The 22933-nt window shown below is 41.4% G+C and overlaps 1 protein-coding gene and 1 long non-coding RNA gene across 2 annotated transcripts; both read left to right on the top strand.

Moving 5' to 3' along the window:
* Positions 1-1063: 1063 nt before the first annotated feature.
* Positions 1064-18519, top strand: rinl (Ras and Rab interactor-like). The gene is made up of 10 exons (XM_077565213.1): positions 1064-1089; positions 2936-3047; positions 3445-3517; positions 4327-4415; positions 4531-4613; positions 4781-4994; positions 5205-5864; positions 7878-8195; positions 8269-8400; positions 16885-18519. Exons 4-10 carry the CDS (start codon positions 4364-4366, stop codon positions 17217-17219), a joined length of 1794 nt encoding a protein of 597 aa, XP_077421339.1. The 5' UTR covers positions 1064-1089; positions 2936-3047; positions 3445-3517; positions 4327-4363; the 3' UTR covers positions 17220-18519.
* On the top strand, positions 9740-16718 carry LOC144051792 (uncharacterized). The gene is made up of 2 exons (XR_013294038.1): positions 9740-10276; positions 10504-16718. It is a non-coding gene; the product is annotated as an uncharacterized LOC144051792 (long non-coding RNA).
* Positions 18520-22933: the final 4414 nt, after the last annotated feature.

Here is a 22933-nt window from a genome sequence, read left to right as displayed (position 1 = left end):
CGATAGATAGATGAAAACAACCAAATCACTAATTTATTTGATAGGAAAAACTATATATTAATTCTCAAACTGGGTCAACATTCATAGCCTGTGGCGCATAACCCTAATCCTTCATCCCACCAAGATGTTTTGGGATATTCTAGTCTGTGGAAAACGTTTGGGGAAGGCCATCTTCTCTTCTAACATGACAGTTAATCTTGTGAAAAAGAGCTTTTCTTCAACCTTCACTTCCACTAGGTATATTTAATTGCCTGGTGTCCCAAAACCTTTGCACGTCCTGTATATCTTGCGTATCAGTTTTTTTGCACTTGTTGTAACTTTAGAATGTTAAACATTTTATAAATAAAGGCAAAATAACTAACATTATACCAACTATATACTTGAACTTCATTGTATTTGAATGCATGGAAATTTGTTGATAGTGGTAAATTGTCATCACAAAACAAGGAAGGCCACGTAATGTCACACGTTTCTCTCTGACTACTTTCAGTAACACTTTTTTTTCTGTTGTGCGCAGACTTCCAATGCAAGGCTAACCACACGTAGACAGACCACAGCTGAAGCGATTCACATGTTGCACTCTTAAGTGCAATATATAGGCAGCAGCACCATGTGCAAGGGGACAAAACATTCATCAGTGGAGTTTTTGACACAAGAGTGAGGTTCCCATTTTAGTCTTGAAATAAGTTGTGCCATATCGAAGGAAAGGAAGGAAGGATTGCATCATTTGAAGACGTTTGCAATTTTGTGCAATTTGTATAGTTGAGCAAGTGTATCGACAGGAACTGAAGTTGCCCAGAACATGTAAGTAAAATAAATTAATAAATCACTGAGTCTGTTTTGTGTCCATTTTTTCCCCTCTGATTCATGCATTGCCCAAGCCTGTACATGCACTTACATGCATGTGCTGCATTTATGCCCAGGGAGGCTCACAGTCCACCTAATGGGTCAACATCTATCCCATGGAGCAGAAGCAGAAGGAAAATGTCTCTGCTGGAACTGCTTCGAAGCTGTCAGAAAGCCTGGTGCCCAGCTGCGCCCTGGGACTGAGCGCTGGCCCATTCTGCCCTCTCTGGAACACCCCCTGGGGTGAGCTGACATCGTACATGCAGTATATACATGTGAAAAGTTATGTCCAATCATACAGAAACAGAGGATCATATGTTACATGAAGTTGCATTATCTGCCATTATTTATATTGGGGGGGGGGGGGACTTAGAGGTCTACAACCAACTTGTGACCTTACACAAGCCTCTCTGCACAAACCAAGTGGTTCCTTTTTTCGGTAGACATCCAATAAGAGCACATGTTGCTTTCTGGGTTGATTGCAGAAGTAGTGCTGAATATAGACATGTTGACATTATTGCAACGCATGGTGAAGGAAGATGAGGACCTAACAAGGTACATCTTGCATTTATGTTATCAGCAGTGCATTTGTCTAATTGCAAAATGTATCGGGCAGATATCTAGGTATGTAAAGTGATGACATACTGTATGTTTAAGCTTAATGTAGAAAGGGATATGGGGAGGCTGTTGCTCAACTATTTCAATTGTGGCTTGCACATATGCAGTAACCGTGATGTCTTTGATTGTATGATTGTATGTTTGATTGCTTGCAGAGGAATTGTCTGTTTCTGTCCACAGTGAGCACAAAGCCACTTCCTCTGTCTGAGTGCTAGTAACGAGTTAGGTTTAATTAAATACAGCGTGCGTGGGGGTTGAAGGGCAATATTGATTTTCAATAATAAAACAAACTTTATTTTATTGTTATTTAATTTCTGTATTTTACTGTATTTACTTTGGTGTCTGACAATGTGTTCAAAATTCAGATGGTAGATGGTGAGGGCAAAATGAATCCTGGAGTACAATATTCTGTATTAAGAGTGTTGATATTTCAGTCTGGACAATGATGAGAAAACATCCATCAGTTTCCCACTTTGCAAAAGTCACAAGCAGCTCATTCCATATTCAAAATACATCCTTAATGCGCATGCCACATACATTTATAATGTATGATTCCTCTCTTGATGAACCGATTCAAGTCAGAGACCTAAAAAAACAACCCTTGCACAGTGTGTGAAGTCTCTGAGGTGTAATGAAAGAGTCCGACATGCTCATTTGTGAAACCATCAAGGATCAAAGGTTTGATACCGGCGTATGTGCTATTGATCTTGAAAGACTTATCATTTAAAGGGGAAGTCAACCCCAAATTTTAACATCATAACATAACATGTTCTATGCAGCCCCACTAGTCTTAATACGGTATTCTGGTTAATATTGCGTTAGTGGAATATGAGTTAAGAAGCAAAATCCAGCCGTTTTTATCAATATCAAAAGACGGCCATTTTGCCACTTGCTGTCAAGTGAAAATTACTTTACAATTGCTCAATTCTCAGGCAACAACCAATCACATCTCAGCTTCAGAAAACAGGTGAGCTGTGATTGGTCGTTGCTTGAACCCTGAGCAACTGTGATGTCATCTTCAGTCAACAGCAAGTGGCAAAATGGCCACTCCGAGATAAAAATGGCTGGATTTTGCTTCATAACTCATATTCCACAAATGTAATATTAATCAGAATGTCATGTTTAGACTTGTGAGGTCACATATAACACATAGGTTGATTTTCCCTTTAACACATTTTTAAATACATGAATATCTGTAGGCCAACAAATTGTGGAAAATGTTGAGGTTCTTGGTGCAACTGTGGTTGCCAACCAGCCTCCATTAGGACGTACGAGTGGAACATTTAGCCTGCTCAACTTCCAGCAACGAATGTGACATCGTGGTGCACTTTCAAGAGAAAATCAACCCCACTGTCATCATTTTCTACTTGTCTTTGTTGTTTTTATTGCTTGAGTGGTGTTTGTCACGATTCTCCTAAATGTGCTTTCAGTCGCATTTCAGAGGCTGAAATGAGTCACTGTCTCCCTCTAGAGTTTTGTGGTTGTGAGGGATTGCGTGACCTCGCTGCCCCGTTTCCTGTGTGTGTCTGCGGGAGGAGACGATGAAGCGGTTCTTGAGTATAATATCTCATGCACGGCCACAGGTACGGACAAACTATGACACTGATCAGATATGATTTATATGAGTCTACCTGATTGAACCAATGAGGGCCCAACAGTTTATCTTCTCCAAAAGAAGAAAACAGCCCTAATAAAAACACGCCACCCCTTACATTCCATTGTTCTTTCATTATTATAACATCTAAAACGGACTATAGTCATAATTTGCAAAAGTCCACAAAAGTCCTTACTGAAACTTGCACAAGAATTGTGACACTTGCCACGACCGACCAAAATAATTGTGTGAAAACACATGAGTAAGACCTATCTTTAGAACCTTTGCCACTTGACACCTTTATGCTTCCTGATACAGTACAGTGTTAGCAAGAATACACCTAAAAAAAAAAAGATCACTGACATTGCCCACTCTTTCCTTGGCAGTTTTTCAGCTGTCGGAGTCTCGTCTTTCATTCTCTGATTTGGTTCAGCTGGTGTTCTTCTACTCTTTGACCAGGTGAGCTCCTGCTGTCTTTTTAGCTTCCTTTGTGACTAAACTTACGCTACGCTACTGAATACAGATTGAGGAAGTAAAAACCAGGACAACTCTCCATGGCGACAACAAATTATAATTTACAAAGATAATATTGCTCAGTTTTGAATGATGCTGTCAAAGAGATTCATTTCACAAGTCTGTTATTATGGTGGCAGTTTAGCTTGGGGTAGAACTGCACCTACTCATGTAGCTAAATACAATAAGTGAATACAAACAGTCATTCGGATGTTTTACATTTATAGAGGATGAAGTATCAATATCTGAATAATATCTCATTAGTGCATATCTAGTTTTACTTGACTTTGTGGCTAGGCAAAAAGTTACTGCCACATTGGGTGGTGGGATGGCTCAGTGGTCTCCCAAATCAGAAATTGTGGGTTCGATCCCCAGCCCTTGAGACCATGTTGTAGTGTCCTTGAGTAAGACACTGAACCCCCAGTTGCTCCTGATGCCATGTAATCAGTAGTCAAAATGTAAAGGAGAAATAACGCTATATAAATGAAGTACCGTTTACCAGAGTTAAGTGTAGTTTGGCACTGACACTAGTGTAGAGTACTTTCAACACTACTCAGTGTTTTCCAGTGTAGATTTTTAACACTATACAGTGTTGGAGTAACACTGGTTAAGTGTGGGGAAAAAAGTAACACTTTGAAAAGTGTCAGATTTACACTCATTGGAGTGAACACATATAATCACTTCTCTAGTGTTAGTTTTAACACTCTCAGTGTTACGCTAACACTAGCGATTTTGCTGTGTATCTTCTGTCTTAGAGACGTGTTGGCTCTCTGTCTAAGGATTCCTCATTGGATGGCCAATATGACCGAGAGCACCAAAGATCATCTTTCTCAGCTTGAATCCCGTGAGTCTCATTTTATATTCCGGCAGCATGTGTTGAAAAAAAAAAAAGTCTTGTTTTCATTGTCATGAACAGACTTGTGTCTTTTCTAATGTATAATATTACTTGTGTAATGCAGAAACGTGGCTCAGCACTCCACCTGACCACATGGCTGATGAAATGACGCACATGGAGCCAAACACTGTAATGTGCTCCATACAGGTACTATCATTCTTTATAGTGTATAAGTGTGAAGACAATCTATACATTCAAAAGTATTATTAACGTTATGTATGTGCATGTGTGTGTGTTGCGCTCATATCCAAATGTTGTTTTCACCGCTTGTTCATAAGCCTCACCATTATTCATTGCTTTGTGTGTTTCTCTAGTTGACCTCCAGCAATGGAGCATTGTGTGTCATCAATCCGCTCTATCTTCATGAACATGGCGATGACTGGCTTTCACATCGGGCCCCGCAGGTGTCAAATTATCGGCAGGAACGACGCCTCAGTTCCACTCGCTCATGGTCCGGAGCAAGCCTGATGAGTAAACGAGCCACTTCCTTGGACCAAGGACCTTTCGTTGACAGTACTGAGTGCTCAGGTTGATTTGTCATATTCACTTCTAGATCCAAATCATTCAGTAATTTGTGGCAGTAGCAGAATTTTAAAATCTTTCTAACCCTGACTGGGAGTCAGTAATTTTTGGGATTCAAATGTTTGAAGAAACGCATAGTCCATTTTTTCATTTTCACCCAAAAGTAATTTATCCCTAACTTTTTGTGAAGTTCAGTTTCTGTTTTGTTATTTTCAGGACTAATCAGAGCCAAGTCAGAAGAGTCCCCCCCATCAATGCCAGCTGTCCAAGAAGGGGTAGTCGTAAGGCGTTTCAGCCAAAGTTCCACATCCAGCCTTTCTAAGCGAGCGAGCACAGGGAGCTTACCTCCTTCCATTGAGCCGTCGAACCCCGGCAGCCCCGGGCCCCACACCCAACACAGGGTGTCGTGGATCGAGGATGGATCGTGGTTACCTCCAGCCCACAAGCCGCCCTTCTTGGTTCCGCCTAGATCGCCTGAGCTCGACTCGCTGTCCGTCAGCAGCATCGAAGAAGAGCAGGAAGATCAGTCGCCGAGCCCCGTGACGCACCACCCGCCGGCGCAGTGGCTGGCCGACAAAGTCATCCATCGCCTGTCGGCGGTGGGCCAGGCTCTGGGCAGTTTGGTTTGTCAGAAGAAGAGGCTGACCAACCGCGTGCTCGATCTGAGCGAGAAGAAACGTGGCTTGTTTGCGGATGGCGTGAGGGAATTTGTGGAGGTGACGCTGCAGAGGGCAAGTGATCCTGCGGGCTTAACGGGGTCAGAGTTCTTGCAGGAAGTGAGGTCAACGCTTACTTCGCTGAGAGAGACTCTTTTGGACTACCCTGATATACAAGCACTGCTGTACAGTATGACTGACCTTAGTGACTCAGAGATAGGTGAGTGAGGCCATAGTGTGACTTTTGATTTTCGTTGCTCATTGAAATACACCAAAAATATTTTTGCTTTATTAGAGGATTTTTAATAGAAATATATACTTTATTATCATTAGCTACATAACCCCACGCACAGTTTAATAACATTCATTACATGAGCTGTATACAAAATTGGTTTCTTTTCCTCACAATAGCAACAATCCATTTGTTGTGATTTTGAGTGACTTGGAATTACATTACAGTACATAGTTCATACTTTTTCAAAATTTTCGTTAGTTGAGCTACATAAAACGTCAATATTTTTGAAAAGAATCTCTCACTATAATCCAGTATATTTGATATTTAATCTGAGCAATGTGGTAGTCTTCATATTTTACGTTTTTTGTTTGTTTTGTTTTTACAATTAAAATAAACTATGCAAAAAAATTCTGTAGAGTAAATTTGACTCTATTTAGAGTTAGAGAGAAAAAATTAGGGGGATAAAATAAGTCACTCAAGGGTTGAGGAATGAACTCATGACCTTCAGCTTGGGAGAGTGCCGATCGACTCCATGAGCCACGCAGCTCCTGCTGTGTGTTATTATATCACTCATGTCAGCTGGAATATTCGAAACTCTTAGAGAAAAACGTTTTTGCTCTCCTCTTTGATATAAGCAAACAGTAGGAGGGACATAGCTCAGGTGGTTCAGTCTCCCAAGCTGAAGGTCGTGAGTTTGTTCCTCAAACCTTGAGTGACTTTTATTTATTTATTTATTTATTCATTCATTTTTCAGTTCTTTATTTTACTCTCTTCCAAGTGCAAATATTACTCTAAAACTGAGTCTGTTTTGTCCCACTCTAAATAGAGAGTCAAATTTACTCTTAATAGAGTCAAATTCATTCCACAGAATTTATTGTGTAACATTTGCCCTTTTTTTTTTAAAATGAACTTTAATGTTAATGTATCCATGCATCTGCATGTCCATTCACATACTACTACTTTGACGACTACTGATCATCATATTCATAATAAAAATGATGTTAAGAATAAAACATAATGTATTAGAGGGAATACTTTGTTTTATCATTTTTTAAAAAAAGCTAAATTTTTGGCTCTATTTTCATAGGCAGGCACCTTGTGCGCCTAGCGAAGAAATTGTCAGATCTTCAATTTCAGGCCGGGGTAGGTTTAGTCTACCATGTTTGGGCGTTCCGGCGGTGGAGCTGCCGCACCCCTGGCACATCTGGATATTTGGTGACAAAAAGTAGACTCAATTCTAGACTTAAAAAACAGGTCTAACTTGTGGCGTATGTGGCTTAATTTGATTTTGGTGGATTTGATAGAGACATACAGTAGGCATACAGATTCAGCGCTCTGCTGACGTGTGTGATGGATGCCTTCTTATTTAATTCATAAATATTATAATAGCATGGGACAGTCCCTCTGTTGCCCTGGATTGGCTGGCAACCAGTTCAGGGTGTACCCCGCCTACTGCCCAAAGCCAGCTGGGATGGGCTCCGGCACCCCAATGACCCTTGTGAGGAATAAGCGGTTCAGAAAATGGATGGATGGATGACAGACCCTCTGTATCATTGCAGAAATTAATTAATTGAGCGAATTATTATCATCATCATCTTCAAAATATCTTATTAGCACCTACCTGGCCTCACGTCACAACTATTGGTTGTGGTGTTCACACACAGACGCACGCATGATCGTCAGGCCATCTCAAATTCCCCACGTCACATGTGCGGTCAACTACATCAAGTGGAAATTTACAGCAAGTGGATATTTTGCAGTATAAACGCACTTTGCGTACACCAATCTCCTGCAAGTCTCTGGCAAGTCGATTTCTGATTACGCATTGTCAACGACTGTTCGTGCTAAATGAGGGGAGCCACTTTTATTGCTGGGAGCCGGCAGCGTTCCATCCAGTGCAAACGCCCCCTTCGACCTGTGAAAATTTACTTTGTATAAAGCCCTCATCATTGTCTGTTTGTGTCATCTAATATTTCTATATATGTGTCATTTCTTTAGACTCCCTGGTAGAGATCTCAGTGCATAAGGTGGCCCTTAAACCCGTGTCAGGTCACATCTACTCTTGCATTCACACATGGCGCACTAACGATGGCAGTCTACAACAACTGGAGAACAAACAGCGTGTTCTGGAAGACAACAGCGTGGAGGCGCTTGGAGGGGCAGCTGGAGTTGGAGTTCCCGACTCTGTCACCCTTGAGCGGATCCAGCAAAAGTTTTTGAGTATGCATGAGGCCTACTCCCCAAACAAGAAGGTCCACATCCTGCTGAAAATCTGCAAGAGCATCTACCACAGCATGAGTACCAATGCCAGCTCAGGTAGCTGGGTGTTTATTTTTTTATTTATTTTTTCAAAGTGCATGAATAAGAGGGGAAATTGTCTTTCTTGCAGATGTAGTGTTTGGAGCTGATGATTTTCTGCCTTGCTTGACATGGGTGCTTTTGCGCAGTGAACTGGTCAACTTGCAGATAGACACCGACTACATGATGGAGCTGCTGGACCCCACACAGCTGCAGGGAGAAGGTATGGAAGATTCAGAAAGTCGTGGCAAATTAGTCTGCCATGACATGAGAGATATACAATTTCACTTAATTGGTTTAAACATTATTATTTAACTCATTCACTGCCATTGAGAATTTTTTTGAACTATTTCTATTAGTTTAACATTTTTTCCCAATTTATTTGAACTATTTCTATTAGTTTAACATTTTTTCCCAATTTATTTGAACTATTTCTATTAGTTTAACATTTTTTCCCAATTTATTTGAACTATTTCTATTAGTTTAACATTTTTTCCCACTTTTGTTAACAAGAGTATAAAAACTTAGAATTTTTTTTATTGTACATTTAGAACAGTTGTAAAATTTGTGGTTAATCAAGAGTTAACTACTGAAGTCATGCGATTAATTATGATTACAAAATTTAATTGCCTGACGCCCCTAATTTTTAATAATCTTTTCTTTAAAAAAAAGACAAGATTATTAAAAATTAGGGGTGTAATTTTTTTTCGTAATTAATCGCATGATTTTACTAGTTAACTCACAATTAATCACACATTTTATATATCTGTTCTAAATGTACAATATTTTTTTTCTAGGTTTTCATACTCTTGTTAACAAAAGTGGAGGGAAATGCTAAACTAACATAAATTGAAAATAATTTTTGACATCTATAGCCGTCAATGGCAGTGAATGAGTTAAGATCTGTATGTGTCTTTTCATGTGTGAAACTCACACAAGAGATTCAAACCAGGCTGAACCTCTAAACTGTGAGGCAGACGTGCTAACGAACCACTATGTGATAGTTCATTAAGTATTGATGTGAAGTTGCTTAAAACAGTAGTCTTAACATTATGTGTATTTTAAAGAATATCCTGTATATATTTTTGTGTTTTTATATTATCAACTGTCGTTTAGAGGCGCCGCTCAACTTTCTCTAATGTTTTGTATTTTTCCATGACGTATGAAACGAAACTGAAACTTAACTGTAATAAAAGCGACGAGGTGGCCGGGGGAGGGGAGAGAGTCGGAAGGAGCCGAGCGTGAGTTAAGGTCTCGCGCCTCCTCTCCTCTCCCAGCCGCGGTTGCAATAAAACAAAGCAACAGCTTCTGCCTCCTTTTTCCTTGGTGCACGGTCAGTAACTAAGGGGATCTGTAATATCAGACCCAACATTTAATTGGTGCCGAAACCCGGGATCTGCATCTGGACGGACGACCGCCGCCGAACCGAAGACACCGAGAATCTGTCGACAGCGTCTCCCCTTGCGTGACGGGTCTCGTCGCTCCGGCCTCGGCCGTTCGCCCGGACACCGGGTCCTGCGAACCAGACCGGCACAGAGGACTAACAGGTATTATGCTGTTTAATTATCACGATTTACACAGAAGTTTGAAAAAAGGAACACTAAATATACTGAAGAAGTAAGAGAAAAATAGAAAAGTGGGGAGTAAAAGAGAAGCGCTTGGGCGTTGGCCCGTGAAGAAGAGAAAAAAAAAACCCATGGTATACATGATCCGGGCATCAAAGGGATCACGGTTTTATTAGATGAGATCCAAAATACTTTTATTGACTAGTTTTTAACTTGTTAAAAAAAAGTGTCGTTTTCGGGTGCCCGGGTAGAGGAAATTAAACGTTGCCGTAAATACGTAATAATTTACACCTCCCCACTCATTGGTTACCAAAATATCTGTGTTCAATATAACAAAGATTTATTAGGTCAGAACAGAACTGACTGCGATTAAAATTAATCGCCTAAAACACAAATCATGGTTTTAAATTAGAAAGTGGTGCACCACAGAAAAGACTAAGTGTGTGTGTTTGTGTGTGAGTTTATGTGTGTGTGTGTGGTTGTGTGCGTGTGTTTTTGTGTGGGTGTGTACTTTGTGCGTGTTTATGAGATAAGGTTTGAAGGGAGTAACTGCTGCCCGCTCGGGAATACATACAATGGGCCAGTCATTGAGAAAAGAAATAGAACAACACCAAAATGTTAAGTTTGTTGCAAGCTTTGACGCTAATGCGTGCAAGTATCTGGAATCCTGGGTGACCAAGTATGATTTTAACCCGTCTTTGAGAGATGTCAGGAACAAAGAGGAAGTTAAGAAAAGTTTAGTGGAGAAAAGAGCAAAGAAGATTAAAAAGGGAAAGAATGTAGAAAAATTGGAAGCACAACTACGTGCTGTTGAAGTGTGGATAAAACAGTGTAAAATGAGGGCAGAAAGCATTTTGGAAAGTGAGAAAAGAAAAAAGGAAAAGACAGAAAGAAAAATGTATCAGATGAAGATAAGACCAACGGAAGAAACCGGCGCCAGACGAAGAGACAACGGAAATGCACCGGCTGAAGTGCGACAGCAAAATGATCCAGAAGAGGAAGTAAACGTCAACCAACAGCGGGAACCGCCTACCCCGTCTACCTCCTCCCCAAATTCCACCTCCACGAGTTTTGGGGACAGAGCCTCCCCTCCTATTGGAAGCCGTACAAGATCAAACAAACCAACAGCAGACGTCCTGGCTGCAACAACAAAATTATACCCAGACATTCAGCAGGTGGCAGCATATCCCATGGTAGCTGTAGCCAACCCAGCTTATGGAATGCCAAATCCTGGTCAACCTGCTCATCCACAGACCTTGCTGCTCTATCGCCCATGGACCGAAGAAGAAAAAGTAGCCGCATGCGCATCAGTTCCTCCCATTGAAGACAACGTTGAAAAATGGGCAGCTGCAATTAGAGAACTACATGGATCCTATCACCTCAATGGCAATGAATTACTAAGCGTCCTACGTCTGACCGCAGGACATCGAGTTGGAAGATTCCAAGGAGCCTTTGCTCCAGCCAACCAACGAGGCCAAGTCTACCAACCAGGCCAAGAACTAGACAACGCCCTAAATACTCTTTTAGAAAGAGCCATCGCAGTGTTCAAGAAACCACCTGATTTAACTAAAGTCCGCCAATGCCGCCAAGAACCTGAAGAAAGCGCACAAAAATATGTGGACCGCCTCCAAGACGTACTGAAACTACATGGTGGCATCGAAGAAAGCACTGAGGCACAAAGCACATACCAAACATTACTGCGGGCAACATTCCTGGATGGACTAGTGGACGGTACAGTCAATTTTATCAAGAAACATTACCACACCTGGAGAACTGCCCCGGTGAATGATCTCGTAGCTTGGGCCTCACACGCTGAAGACCTAAAAAGACAAAAAGCGCAATCATCAGTCTTCAATGCCATGCACACATTTTTTCAACATGCCTCTCCTCCACCTTCTGGACCAATTTACTACCAAAACCAACCCAATCGGGGCAGAGGACGTGGACGCGGAAGAGGAAGAGGCCGACCAGCCACCAGACAGGATGTGTGCTACAATTGTGGCAAGTACGGCCACTTTGCCCGAGATTGCCGCTCCAAACAAAAAATTGAGACCCCAAAATCTGACCACTGGGATCCAACCGAATGACGCGAGCAGGAAAGGTCAAGTGATGAAAACCCTGATGACACCAGAACGATCGTCGAGGTGCTTGACCTGACAGTCCTGTTTAGCCAGATGTCCTCTATTGACCCAGCAGTAAGAAAACTAGGCTTAGGGCCATTTACGACAACATTGAAATTCATTGTGGATTCAGGAGCACAATCCTCCGTGATCACTGATCTACCAACAGGTGTCAAATTGTCAAAAAGCACAATAATGGTCATAGGAGTGGGAGGTAGACCAGCCATCCATTACTTTACCGAACCACTGACCATTATTGATGAAGACGGAACAGAATACCCAGATCAAACTTTCGTTTACGTGCCTCGTTGTCCTGAAAACCTCATCGGACGAGATTTGATAAAAGCCATGAGCCTTGTATTAATGGTCGAAGGCTCCAGCATGGTCGTGACAAAAAGAGGACAAGAAACACCAATGCAGATGTTAGTACTAGAAGGAAAAGACAAACCACGCCCATTCTACAGTCTGGATCCGATCCAAAAAGGTCCAACATCAGTAACAAACAATCTGCTACAGATGCCAGAACAAATCCTACCAAATTCAAATTGGGTGCCCCAAACCACGTACCCACTTCACTCCACCATCCGCTTCGCCCCGAACAAAGAGGACAGAGACTTCTTTGATCAATGGTCCCGATTGACAACCATGCGGGCCCAAATAAAGGACCTAATTTGGGACGAACAGGCAGGATGGATGGCAGCCACAGTAATCTTTCCAGATTACATATATGCATTAACCACATATGAAGGCTTTGGCATTCCCTTCCACATTTCACTGGCAAAACCAACAGGCTGGAGATGGAAAGACATAGGATCAAAAATAAGAGATGTAACATGGTCCGAACAACGACTTCCGTGGACTCCATGTCAAGATGGAAGATTTAAACGCATCATGTCATCAGGAAACGTGGTATGGAGGAAAAAACTAAACTGGGTGACAACATTTGTCCCCAGCACCCACCTAAGTACATGACATCCGGAGGAAACCACGATCCTGGCACTAAAAGACGCCATGGATCAAATACCACCTCAGCTGTGGTCAGTGTCAAAAACCGATGTGGGCCTAATGACCACAGCCACAGAAGTAACAATTGAACCAAGAACAAACTATCGCCCACAAATCAATCAATACCCACTCAAACCTGATGCCAAAGAAGGAATCACACCAGTAATCATGAACATGGTAAAAGCTGGAGTGCTCATAGAAGCCCCCAAGGTAACTTGTAACACTCCAATCTTTCCAGTAAAGAAAGCAGACACCACGACCTGGCGAATGGTCCACGACTTAAGAGCCGTAAATCAGGCAGTAAAACAGAGAGCCCCCTGCGTCCCCGACCCCCACACTCTACTCAATGCGCTGAAGCCAGAACAGAAATGGTTCACAGTAATTGATCTAAGCAACGCCTTCTTTTCCATCCCATTGCACGAGTCCGCCCGTCATTGGTTTGGTTTCACCTTTAATCAAAAGAAGTACACCTATACGAGACTACCCCAAGGCTATGCAGAGAGCCCCACCATTTTCTCTCAAGAAATCAACAACTGTCTGAGCCTCCATGAACACAGTGAAACCACTCAAATCTTGATTTACGTAGATGACATTCTCATCGCCAGTCCAACCAAAGAAGAAAATCAAGAAGAAGCAGTGAAACTGTGTCAACACCTGGCAAAGACAGGAAACAAAGCCTCACTGACCAAACTACAGTGGACTCAGACCGAAGTAGTTTTCTTAGGTCACATCATATCGGCAGAAGGAAGAAAACTAACCTCTGATCGGAAACAAGCTATCCTTGATGCCCCCAAACCAAAGACCAAAAGACAGATGATGGCCTTCCTAGGCCTAGTGAACTTTTGCCGTCTATGGGTTCTGGACTTCGCCGAAATAACGCAACCACTGGTGGATTTAATTTACCAAGAAGACATCGCCCTGGCCGATCCCATCACATGGACGAAAATAGCTAATGACAAGTTCAATCAGATAAAACAGACCATCACAAGCACAGGCCCTTTGGGCCTACCCGACTACAAGAAACTGTTTACCCAAACAGTGGACTGCAAAGACGGATTCATGACATCCGTCCTACTCCAACAACATGGTACACAAATGCGACCAGTGGCCTACTACTCAAAGAAACTTGATGCTGTCGCCAGAGCCCTGCCCCAGTGTGTCCAAGCAGTGTGTGCCGCAGCAATGGCTGTCCAAGCATCCGCCGAATTGGTGTTGTTCCATCCCACCACTCTACTAGTAACACACTCAGTAGATGTTCTTTTGACTCAAACAAAGATGTCATTTCTCTCACCAGCAAGACATCTTGGCCTAACAGCTGTACTGTTGTCCCAACCCCATCTTACCATCAAGAGATGCAGCACTCTCAATCCTGCAAGTCTCCTCCCAGTGGAGACAGATGGGACACCACACAGTTGCACAGAAGCCACCGAGGAAATCTGCAAACCAAGAAGAGATTTGTTAGACACACCCTTACAAGAAGGAGAAGCAGTGTTTGTAGATGGTTCCTCAAGCAAAGATGAACTAGGCAACACCAACACAGGCTATGCAGTGGTCACACAACAAAAGACACTGAAGAGCGGACGATTAATAGGAAATCTGTCAGCACAAGCAGCAGAACTCATCGCGCTAACAGAAGCATGTAAATTATTCAAAGACAAAGCAGTAACAATTTGGACCGACAGCCAATATGCCCACTCGACATTGCACATCTTTGCCGCCATGTGGGCTCGACGAGGAATGAAAACATCAACAGGAAAACCTGTTCAACACGCCAAATTACTCACTGACCTTTTGGCCGCTGTACTGCTACCCTCCAAAATAGCAGTATGCAAATGCAAAGCTCACACCTCAGCAAAAGACGCCGTTTCTGTAGGAAATGCAAAAGCAGATTTGGCAGCCAAGCAAGCAGGCCAAGACAAAACAAAGATCGTCATGCTCGCCAACCACAAAGAAACACAACAACACAACAACATTCCAAAACAAGTACTAATTGACATGCAAAACAACGCTCCAGACAAAGAAAAAACACTATGGAAAATGATGAACATTAAACTCACCCCAGAAGGCCTCTACCACAAAGAAGACCGACCAGTCATCCCCCGCAGTCTGTTCCACGCAGTAGCCACATTGAGTCATGGCAAGTCCCATGTCTCAACAGGAGGGATGGTATCTATGGTAGAACAGACAATGACAATACCACAGGGCTTACAAACCTATTTTAAAACTTTTTGTAGGTCATGTATGGTGTGTTGTCGTCACAATGCTCAGGGAAACTTAAGACCACAGAGAGGGAAATGCCCAGTGGGCTCCTACCCATTTGAAGTTTTACACATGGACTTTATTGAACTACACAAAAGTGGTCAGCACAAGTACTGTTTAGTGTTAGTAGACTCACTAACTAAATGGGTTGAACTTGTTCCTTCAAAACATCCAAACGCCCTCACAGTAGCTAAAGCTATTTGTAAACACATAATACCAGAACATGGCATTCCACGAGTCTTGTGGAGTGATAACGGTAGCCATTTTGTAAATACCATCGTTGACAATATGGCCGTTCACTTAGGGATCACCCTAAAAAATCATTGTGCATATCACCCACAGAGCGCAGGCTTAGTCGAACGGACCAACGGTACTATTAAACTAAGACTCAAAAAGACCATGGAAGAAACCAAAAAACCATGGCCTGAGTGTTTATCTCTAGTAAAAACTTACATGAGAATAACGCCAAACCCACAAGGGATCACGCCCTTTGAGGCAGTAACAGGCAGACCCTTTGTGCTCCCCTTATGGGAAAATCAGCCATGGTCAGACAAAACAGGAGAGGCAGATCCACTGACTAAATGGTTATGTGACTTGTTTAAAGAACGGACTGTGTCAAGAGCAAATGATCTGCCCTCTACCTCTCTTCCTCCTGCACAGGAAACGGTGACCCCGGGTGACCTGGTGTTGGTGAAGGTGATAAAAAGGAAAACATGGTCGAGCCCACGCTGGGACGGCCCATTCGTTGTTCTCCTGACCACACCCACCGCTCTCAAAATCGCTGAGAGAGAGACGTGGATCCACCAGAGTCACTGCAAAAGGGTCACCGAACTCAGATAAGGGATTACCCCCTGATTCTTGTCAAAAAAGAAGAAGAACAAAGGAGAAGATGACCCTTTTTCAGACATTGTTTGGACTTTGATCATTATAATGTTTATCTTATTATGTGTTATTTGTTCTTGCTGTATTGTCCCAATGTCTAAGAGATTAGTCGCCCGTATGTTCGTGGCCCAGATGTATCAATATAACTTACTACGCGTAGAGGATTATGTTGACACTGTGGAGACCGACACAAAAGTGTGACCCTCATCTTATTGTGTTTTCCTAACTTCAAATCCAGTTCCATTCTCAGACCAAGAGGTTCTCGTCACCGTGCGGTGGGGGAGTTATGGAATTTTTCCCTTTAAGTTAAGGGTTTTCGCCATTTCCTGAGAATGGTTCAAATGTTGTGAATCTATTAATGAAGTAATACTGAGAAAACTTAATTGTTTTAGTATTTACTGATATCCTTTTAAATCCACAACAGGAGGGAATGTGAAGTTGCTTAAAACAGTAGTCTTAACATTATGTGTATTTTAAAGAATATCCTGTATATATTTTTGTGTTTTTATATTATCAACTGTCGTTTAGAGGCGCCGCTCAACTTTCTCTAATGTTTTGTATTTTTCCATGACGTATGAAACGAAACTGAAACTTAACTGTAATAAAAGCGACGAGGTGGCCGGGGGAGGGGAGAGAGTCGGAAGGAGCCGAGCGTGAGTTAAGGTCTCGCGCCTCCTCTCCTCTCCCAGCCGCGGTTGCAATAAAACAAAGCAACAGCTTCTGCCTCCTTTTTCCTTGGTGCACGGTCAGTAACTAAGGGGATCTGTAATATCAGACCCAACAATTGACTACTTTAGACTACTAATATGACCATATAAAAGAAAATTTTGAATCCAAAAATGGCTTCTTATACCTATGTCCATGTGTCATCAACAGGTGGCTACTACCTCACAACCCTATTCGCCGCTCTCTACTACATCAGAAGCTTCCAGCCACGCCTGGCCGCCCGACAATTTAGTGTCGAAGCCCAACACTCTCTCAGCCAATGGCATCGCAGGCGCACCCTGCACAGCAACCAATCTTGGCACAGTACGCGCCGACGGACCGTTTGCAGACAGACGTGTCCTGAGAAATCAATGAAGTCTTGGGAGACAGAGAGTGGGGATGTAGAAGAAAGTGGCCGAGATGAGCCGCAGCAGGAGACAGAAAGAAGTACAGAGGCTGAAGGCGGACATACTGAGCAGCAGGATGGAGATCAGGACACTGAATGAGGATTGTGCTTTACATGAAGAAAGGACAAGATTAAAAATATCAGCTGATTGGTGATGTTTGCTAATGGTGACATCAGTCATTAAAATACTGCAATTATGACTGCACACTGTAGATACCAGCGTTGTCTGCCATACAGTACGGTATATCTGAAAGACCACAAGGAAGAACGGGAGGCAAAGTCATGGATTTAAACACAGGAAACCCTCCACAGTCAAACAGATGACTTGAAAATATGGTGTAAGTGTGCCAGCCCAACTTTTTTTTTCTTCAGAAATCTAAAGAACTAAGTTTACGGAATAGCATTGCATTCACGTGGGTGTGTGTAGGGGGGACCTCTTGTTTTTCTGGCAATTTTTTTCCTGTTTTTCTGAATATATACTTTTTTTAATGACTGAGAAAAACAGGGGAGGAATTAAAAAAAACTGAAAAAACAGGAAAAAAATATATATTTTTAAAAATCTGAAAAACAGCCTATTAACTTGGAGGTGCGGAACTCCTGTTTTTCTGACTAATTTGGGTGAGGGTTGTTTTATTGTGTATTTTTTTTTTCATTTTCTGTTTTATTATGCTCTTTTTTTCAAGTTTTTTGTTTGTCAGAATATTTTATTTCAGTTTTTCGGATCCCCCCTGTTTTTTAAATATTCAATTTCTATCATTAAGAAATGTATTCTGAAAAACAAACAATATTTTCTGGAAAAACTAGGGAATATGCAGGAAAAACTTTAAAAATATATATATTCAGAGCAACTGGGAAAAAAGTTCAAAGAAAATACCCCTAAAAAAAAACACACAAAGCCCCTCCCCCAAATTACCTGAGGGTTTTTCTTCCTCCCAAATTAATCCAATTTACTGTTACATGTTCCATGCACACATGGTATTATTTTTGGCTGGGGCCAAGAACCTCATAATATAATTGTCTGTAATATATAAAATTATGATCTATGCATCATTTCTAACTGTATGAATAGCCTGGCTGACATTCATTAATGGATCATTCCACCTTAATCAATGAGTAATTTTATCTGCTATGTTACAAGTAGGCTGCAGTACTTGTTTTTCATGAGCGTATGTCAAGGGACCCTCTGACTTCAATATGACTTCTGTTCCTTATGTGAGATTCTTGTGCTGTTTTGCTCTCACATTGATTCCTCCATGAACCCTCAAAGACCAAGTTTTGCTTATTTCTGCAGGAGTCTTTGCAAGTGTGGTAAAAACAAAGACATATTTCGGGATGGTTTCAAGCTCGCTCTTGAACACTATTACCACTGCCCCATTAAAAAAATACACACATTTATGGCATTTACAGTTTCAAGGGTCACACCAATTCATTGGTACAACTCTGGAGTGTTTTGGGTCAAATTAGTAAAAATTACCAAATTTCACAGTGAAATAATTACATGTACGGTATTTTTAATTCTGTAAATAATGGGTCCAATAAACAAACAATTAACTCAAATATTTGTATTAAGACAGTGATAACTTTATACCACTAGGAGGCAGTAATGCAACTATTTTTATTTTTATTTTTCATACCGCCTGTCCTCCTGAGAAGGCGAGTTGGAGCAGAGGTCAGTGTCACCAACATTGCCCCCAAGAACTACTTTTTAGAACGCCTGTTCTAAAAAAGAAAAAAAAGAAAAAAAAAAAGCTCCCCAGTGAATGACCATTGTGATTTCCAAGGGATTTAGTAGAAGTGGTCATCACAATCAAAACAAAAAAGAAATGCAGATTTGTGTGAGAAATCTCTAACATGATCAGTGTCTTCACTAAAGAACCACTTAACATATAATGGGGGTTATGGAAGCATGCGTAGGCCTACAATACATGCATCAAAAGCATTACAGCTTTGAAATAGATTTTTACAACCTCTTGGGGGAGGGGGGGGATTTTTGTTTTTGTGTTTTTAACTTAAAGCAGCTCCTGCTGATGCTGTTGTCATGACTTGGAGGTCGATAAGGAACGCAAGAGCAGATTTGGGCCAATTAATTCACTAGCAGTAAAGTCTTATTGAAACTAACACAGAAACTGATCACGTAACTTGTTTCAGGACACATGAGAGAACGTCTAGAAATCGTAAACAACTAACTTACAGCCAGGAAAAGCAATGTCAGATGCATTAGAGATGAACTACTGCAGAGTGGCAACCACAAGTTAGCTGGTGGGAGTGCCAACCAGGTATTGTACTTGAATTTCTAAGGTGAATTAATTAATAAACAGCAGGTGAGGAGGCGAGTTTGTGTGTTGGAAGTTGTACCCACGCACATATGGTGATGCTGAAATCAAAATATGGACCCAAAAGCCAAAGTGAAATTAATACTATTCTTTAAAAAGCAGAGCATTGCAAAAATAATAAAAATATATTTTTTAAAGAGCCAGTAGTTTAATTTTGAGAAGAAAAAGTAACTATATGTCCCAGGAACGCACAGACTTGCACTTCTGTTCTGAATCACTATGTAATCAACAGCATGTATGTATCCGATATACCTATAATGGATGCACATAAATTGTGCACCAACACATGTTAATAGTTTGACGCAGGGGCTCTTATGCAAATGCAACACACAAACATCTCCATGTACACACATATGGAAACGTCTTATCACTGAATTCTTAATGACCGAGCCAATCAAATTTGCCTAATGAGACATCTGGCTTTTTGCCTGCATGTTGATGTCAAGTACCCAAACAGCTGGCAACGCACACAAACGCACACGCACGTAAGCGAAACTAAAGGATGTTTTAAGAGGAGAATGAGGATCAGAAGTAGACTGGCACATTTTGTCACATGGTCGCGCCACCATATATTTCGTATGCAATATATTATGTATACACGAGTGTGTGTATAAAATCCGCACCACATTCATAAATTAGATATATGCCTGTGTGTATGTGTGGCAGAGAGTGTGTGTGTAAAAATGGGGGGGTTACCACAGATGGCTGTGCCCTGAGGCATCTGAGGTACTGCAGCAAGATCATGACTGCAAAACACACACAGCCATGTGTGTGTGCGTGTGCGCAAACTTTCACTGTACAGAAGGCAATGGTCCATCACAAATACATGAAATGAAGTGGCTGACTGGAATTAATAAAGTATGCTGGATTTCACACCAATGATTGGTGAAAGGACATTCAGCTGATATTAATATCAGGCGTCCAATTTACCACAAAACTGATGGATCCACAGGACAGAAAAGCAATCATTTTCATGAACTCATTCACTGCCATTGACGGCTATAGACGTCAAAAATTCATTTGAACTATTACTATTAACTATTTTTCCCACTTTTGTTATCAAGAGTGTGAAAACCTAAACACATTTTTATTGTACATTTAGAACAGATATAAAATTTGTGATTAATCGGGAGTTAGCTAGTGAAGTCATGCGATTCATTACAATTACAAATCTTAATCGCCTGCCGCCCCTAATTTTTAATAATCTTTTCTTTTCTTTTTTTAAATCGCAAGGCGATACACTTTTTAAAATTATGATTAATCATATGACTTCAGTAATTAACTCACGATTAATCACATATTTTATATCTGTTCTAAATGTACAATAAAAAATTTGGTGGGGTGGGTTTCATACTCTTATTAATAAAAGTATAAAACTAATACAAAAAGTTTAAATTATTTTTTGACGTCTATATGAATGAGTTAATCATATGCAACATGTATGTATGTATATAGTATTCAAATATACCAGTTTTTTTTTTTTTTTGCTGCTCATCATTAGCAAAAAGAGGCATGTATGTTTATACTAGGAGTTGATGTGCACATGTCCCACATAAAATGTGGATGAGTCCATTTCTACTGTGACCTTTCAACGGCTGTCACCCTCCAACAGCTTGCCTCGGTCACACAATAAAACATGCCTTTTGCTTTCGAACCCTCCTCCATGTGCTTTTTCACTCTTCTGTCATTCAGATCCTTTCTGCTCTTTTCCTAGCTGCATTCCAGTCTTCCTTTTGTCTTTGCCTCCACCTCCCCACTCCCTTATTTACACCCTCCCTTACTCACCCTCCTCTCCCACTTGCCTGAACTCTTGACAGGTGTGTAATTGAATGATTAATGACCAACAGAGTAGCCCCTGCGCGCACACACACATACACACAAACACACACACATACACACAAACACACACACGTACACGTGCACCTATTTATGGGCCATGCACATTACACACCGACATTTGTTTGTCATCAAACAGGCCATAGCCATTTATGTTCAAGGCATTTTGCCAGGTACCTGCTGCAGGTTCTAGGTACCCAAAATTAGACAGTTAAAAACACCCACACCCACAAAATGGCGACAAATAAAACATCAAGGGACAATTCTGTAGCGGCCTTCGATGAGCCCTGATTTAAATCTTAAGGGAGGTCATTAGGAGTTTACAAGTATAAATATTTTTTCTATTGCAGTGACCAACAATATTAAGCTAATGGTACAATTTTCTTTATTCAGGCAGGCATGTTTTGTACCTGTGTGTGCGTGCCTTCATGAGCAGCGCTGTTCATGCTGTACACAATTTGGCCATCTAGGGGCAGTATGGTCCTCGCATTGAAATACATATTTTAGTTACATTAAGACGTAGAAGAAGAAAGTTGAGATTGAGTTTTTTTGGGGTCCCCCCACCCCCCCACCTCCTTTCCCCAGCATATGAAGATCATTAATTCTGCCTGTAAGTATTTTCGAGATATGAATGTTGTGTACGTTCCTTTTGAGGGATATGAGTGTCGCGAGTAGCGCGCTAATTTTCGTTAGCGAGTCAATGGCGTTTTTTCATTGTGTATTAGCCTTGAGCTAGCTATGTTCGAGAAATATGCAAAATGAGGCAAACTTCATTTGTATGTGTTCGCTTTTACAGTTAACTTCAACTGGACTGGAGTGTAATAAACAGTTTGAAATTAGCAACATTGGACTCATTTTTGAGGATCTGCCAAACTGTAGACTACTCAGTGTGCTCAGGTAGGGCACAATATTGTTAAACCATTAATATCTAAAATAAAATAATTGTATATGTATAATCATTTTAGTACATACAACTACAACAATATTATTTTTATTTAGCCTGTAAGATCTTTGATGTTTTGCAACTCTGTAGATCCATCCATCCATTTTCGATACCATTTCTCCCATTCAGGATCAGGAAAAGTTGAAAAAGGCGAAAAAGGTGCCGAACTTGCCGGGCACATGGAGAACCGTTGGCGCTCACATCCACATCATCAGAGTGCAAAATAAACCCATGCTGCCTCCACAGAAGTCAAGCAAACGAACCACCCCGCCGTCAGTGACTACCTCAAAAGATTTCTAAATGAAAATCTGCAAATGAAAATTGACATACATGTCTTTGTAAGAAACTTTGTGGTTGAGTGAAGCAGGACAAAAAAAGGTTGGATCGGGAGGGACAAGCAAGCAGGCACAAGTGAGGAGGTGAAATACTGAGTGAGGATGAGGAAAAATGAAAAGTGTAGGGGTGCTGAGGTCAGGACCTCGGTCCCAGGGAGAACAGTCATTTCCTGTTGACCTCAGTTTGAACTGTAACCCCTGACCCCCCCTGCTGCTTCAGGCCCCACTGGAGGGCAGGGTGAGGTCTGAGGGGGGTATTCAGGTTTGAATGTGTTTGGAGTGAATGCATGTTTCTTTATGAGAGGAACAAGGGAGGACGTATTAGTTGAGAAATGGAGGTTTTGCCTGGTAACATGAGATAAAAGGT

Source organism: Vanacampus margaritifer, chromosome 5, assembly GCF_051991255.1.
Source record: "Vanacampus margaritifer isolate UIUO_Vmar chromosome 5, RoL_Vmar_1.0, whole genome shotgun sequence".
NCBI lineage: Eukaryota > Metazoa > Chordata > Actinopteri > Syngnathiformes > Syngnathidae > Vanacampus > Vanacampus margaritifer.
This window is presented reverse-complemented; position numbering and strand designations above follow the sequence as displayed.

Bases quoted from the DNA above. Each gene is read 5' to 3' on its own strand.
- rinl (XM_077565213.1), top strand. From the start codon at position 4,364: ATGGCCAATATGACCGAGAGCACCAAAGATCATCTTTCTCAGCTTGAA. The intron at 4,416-4,530 runs GTGAGTCTCATT...TGTGTAATGCAG, and splicing joins TCTTTCTCAGCTTGAATCCC to AAACGTGGCTCAGCACTCCA. The intron at 5,865-7,877 runs GTGAGTGAGGCC...TCATTTCTTTAG, and splicing joins CCTTAGTGACTCAGAGATAG to ACTCCCTGGTAGAGATCTCA.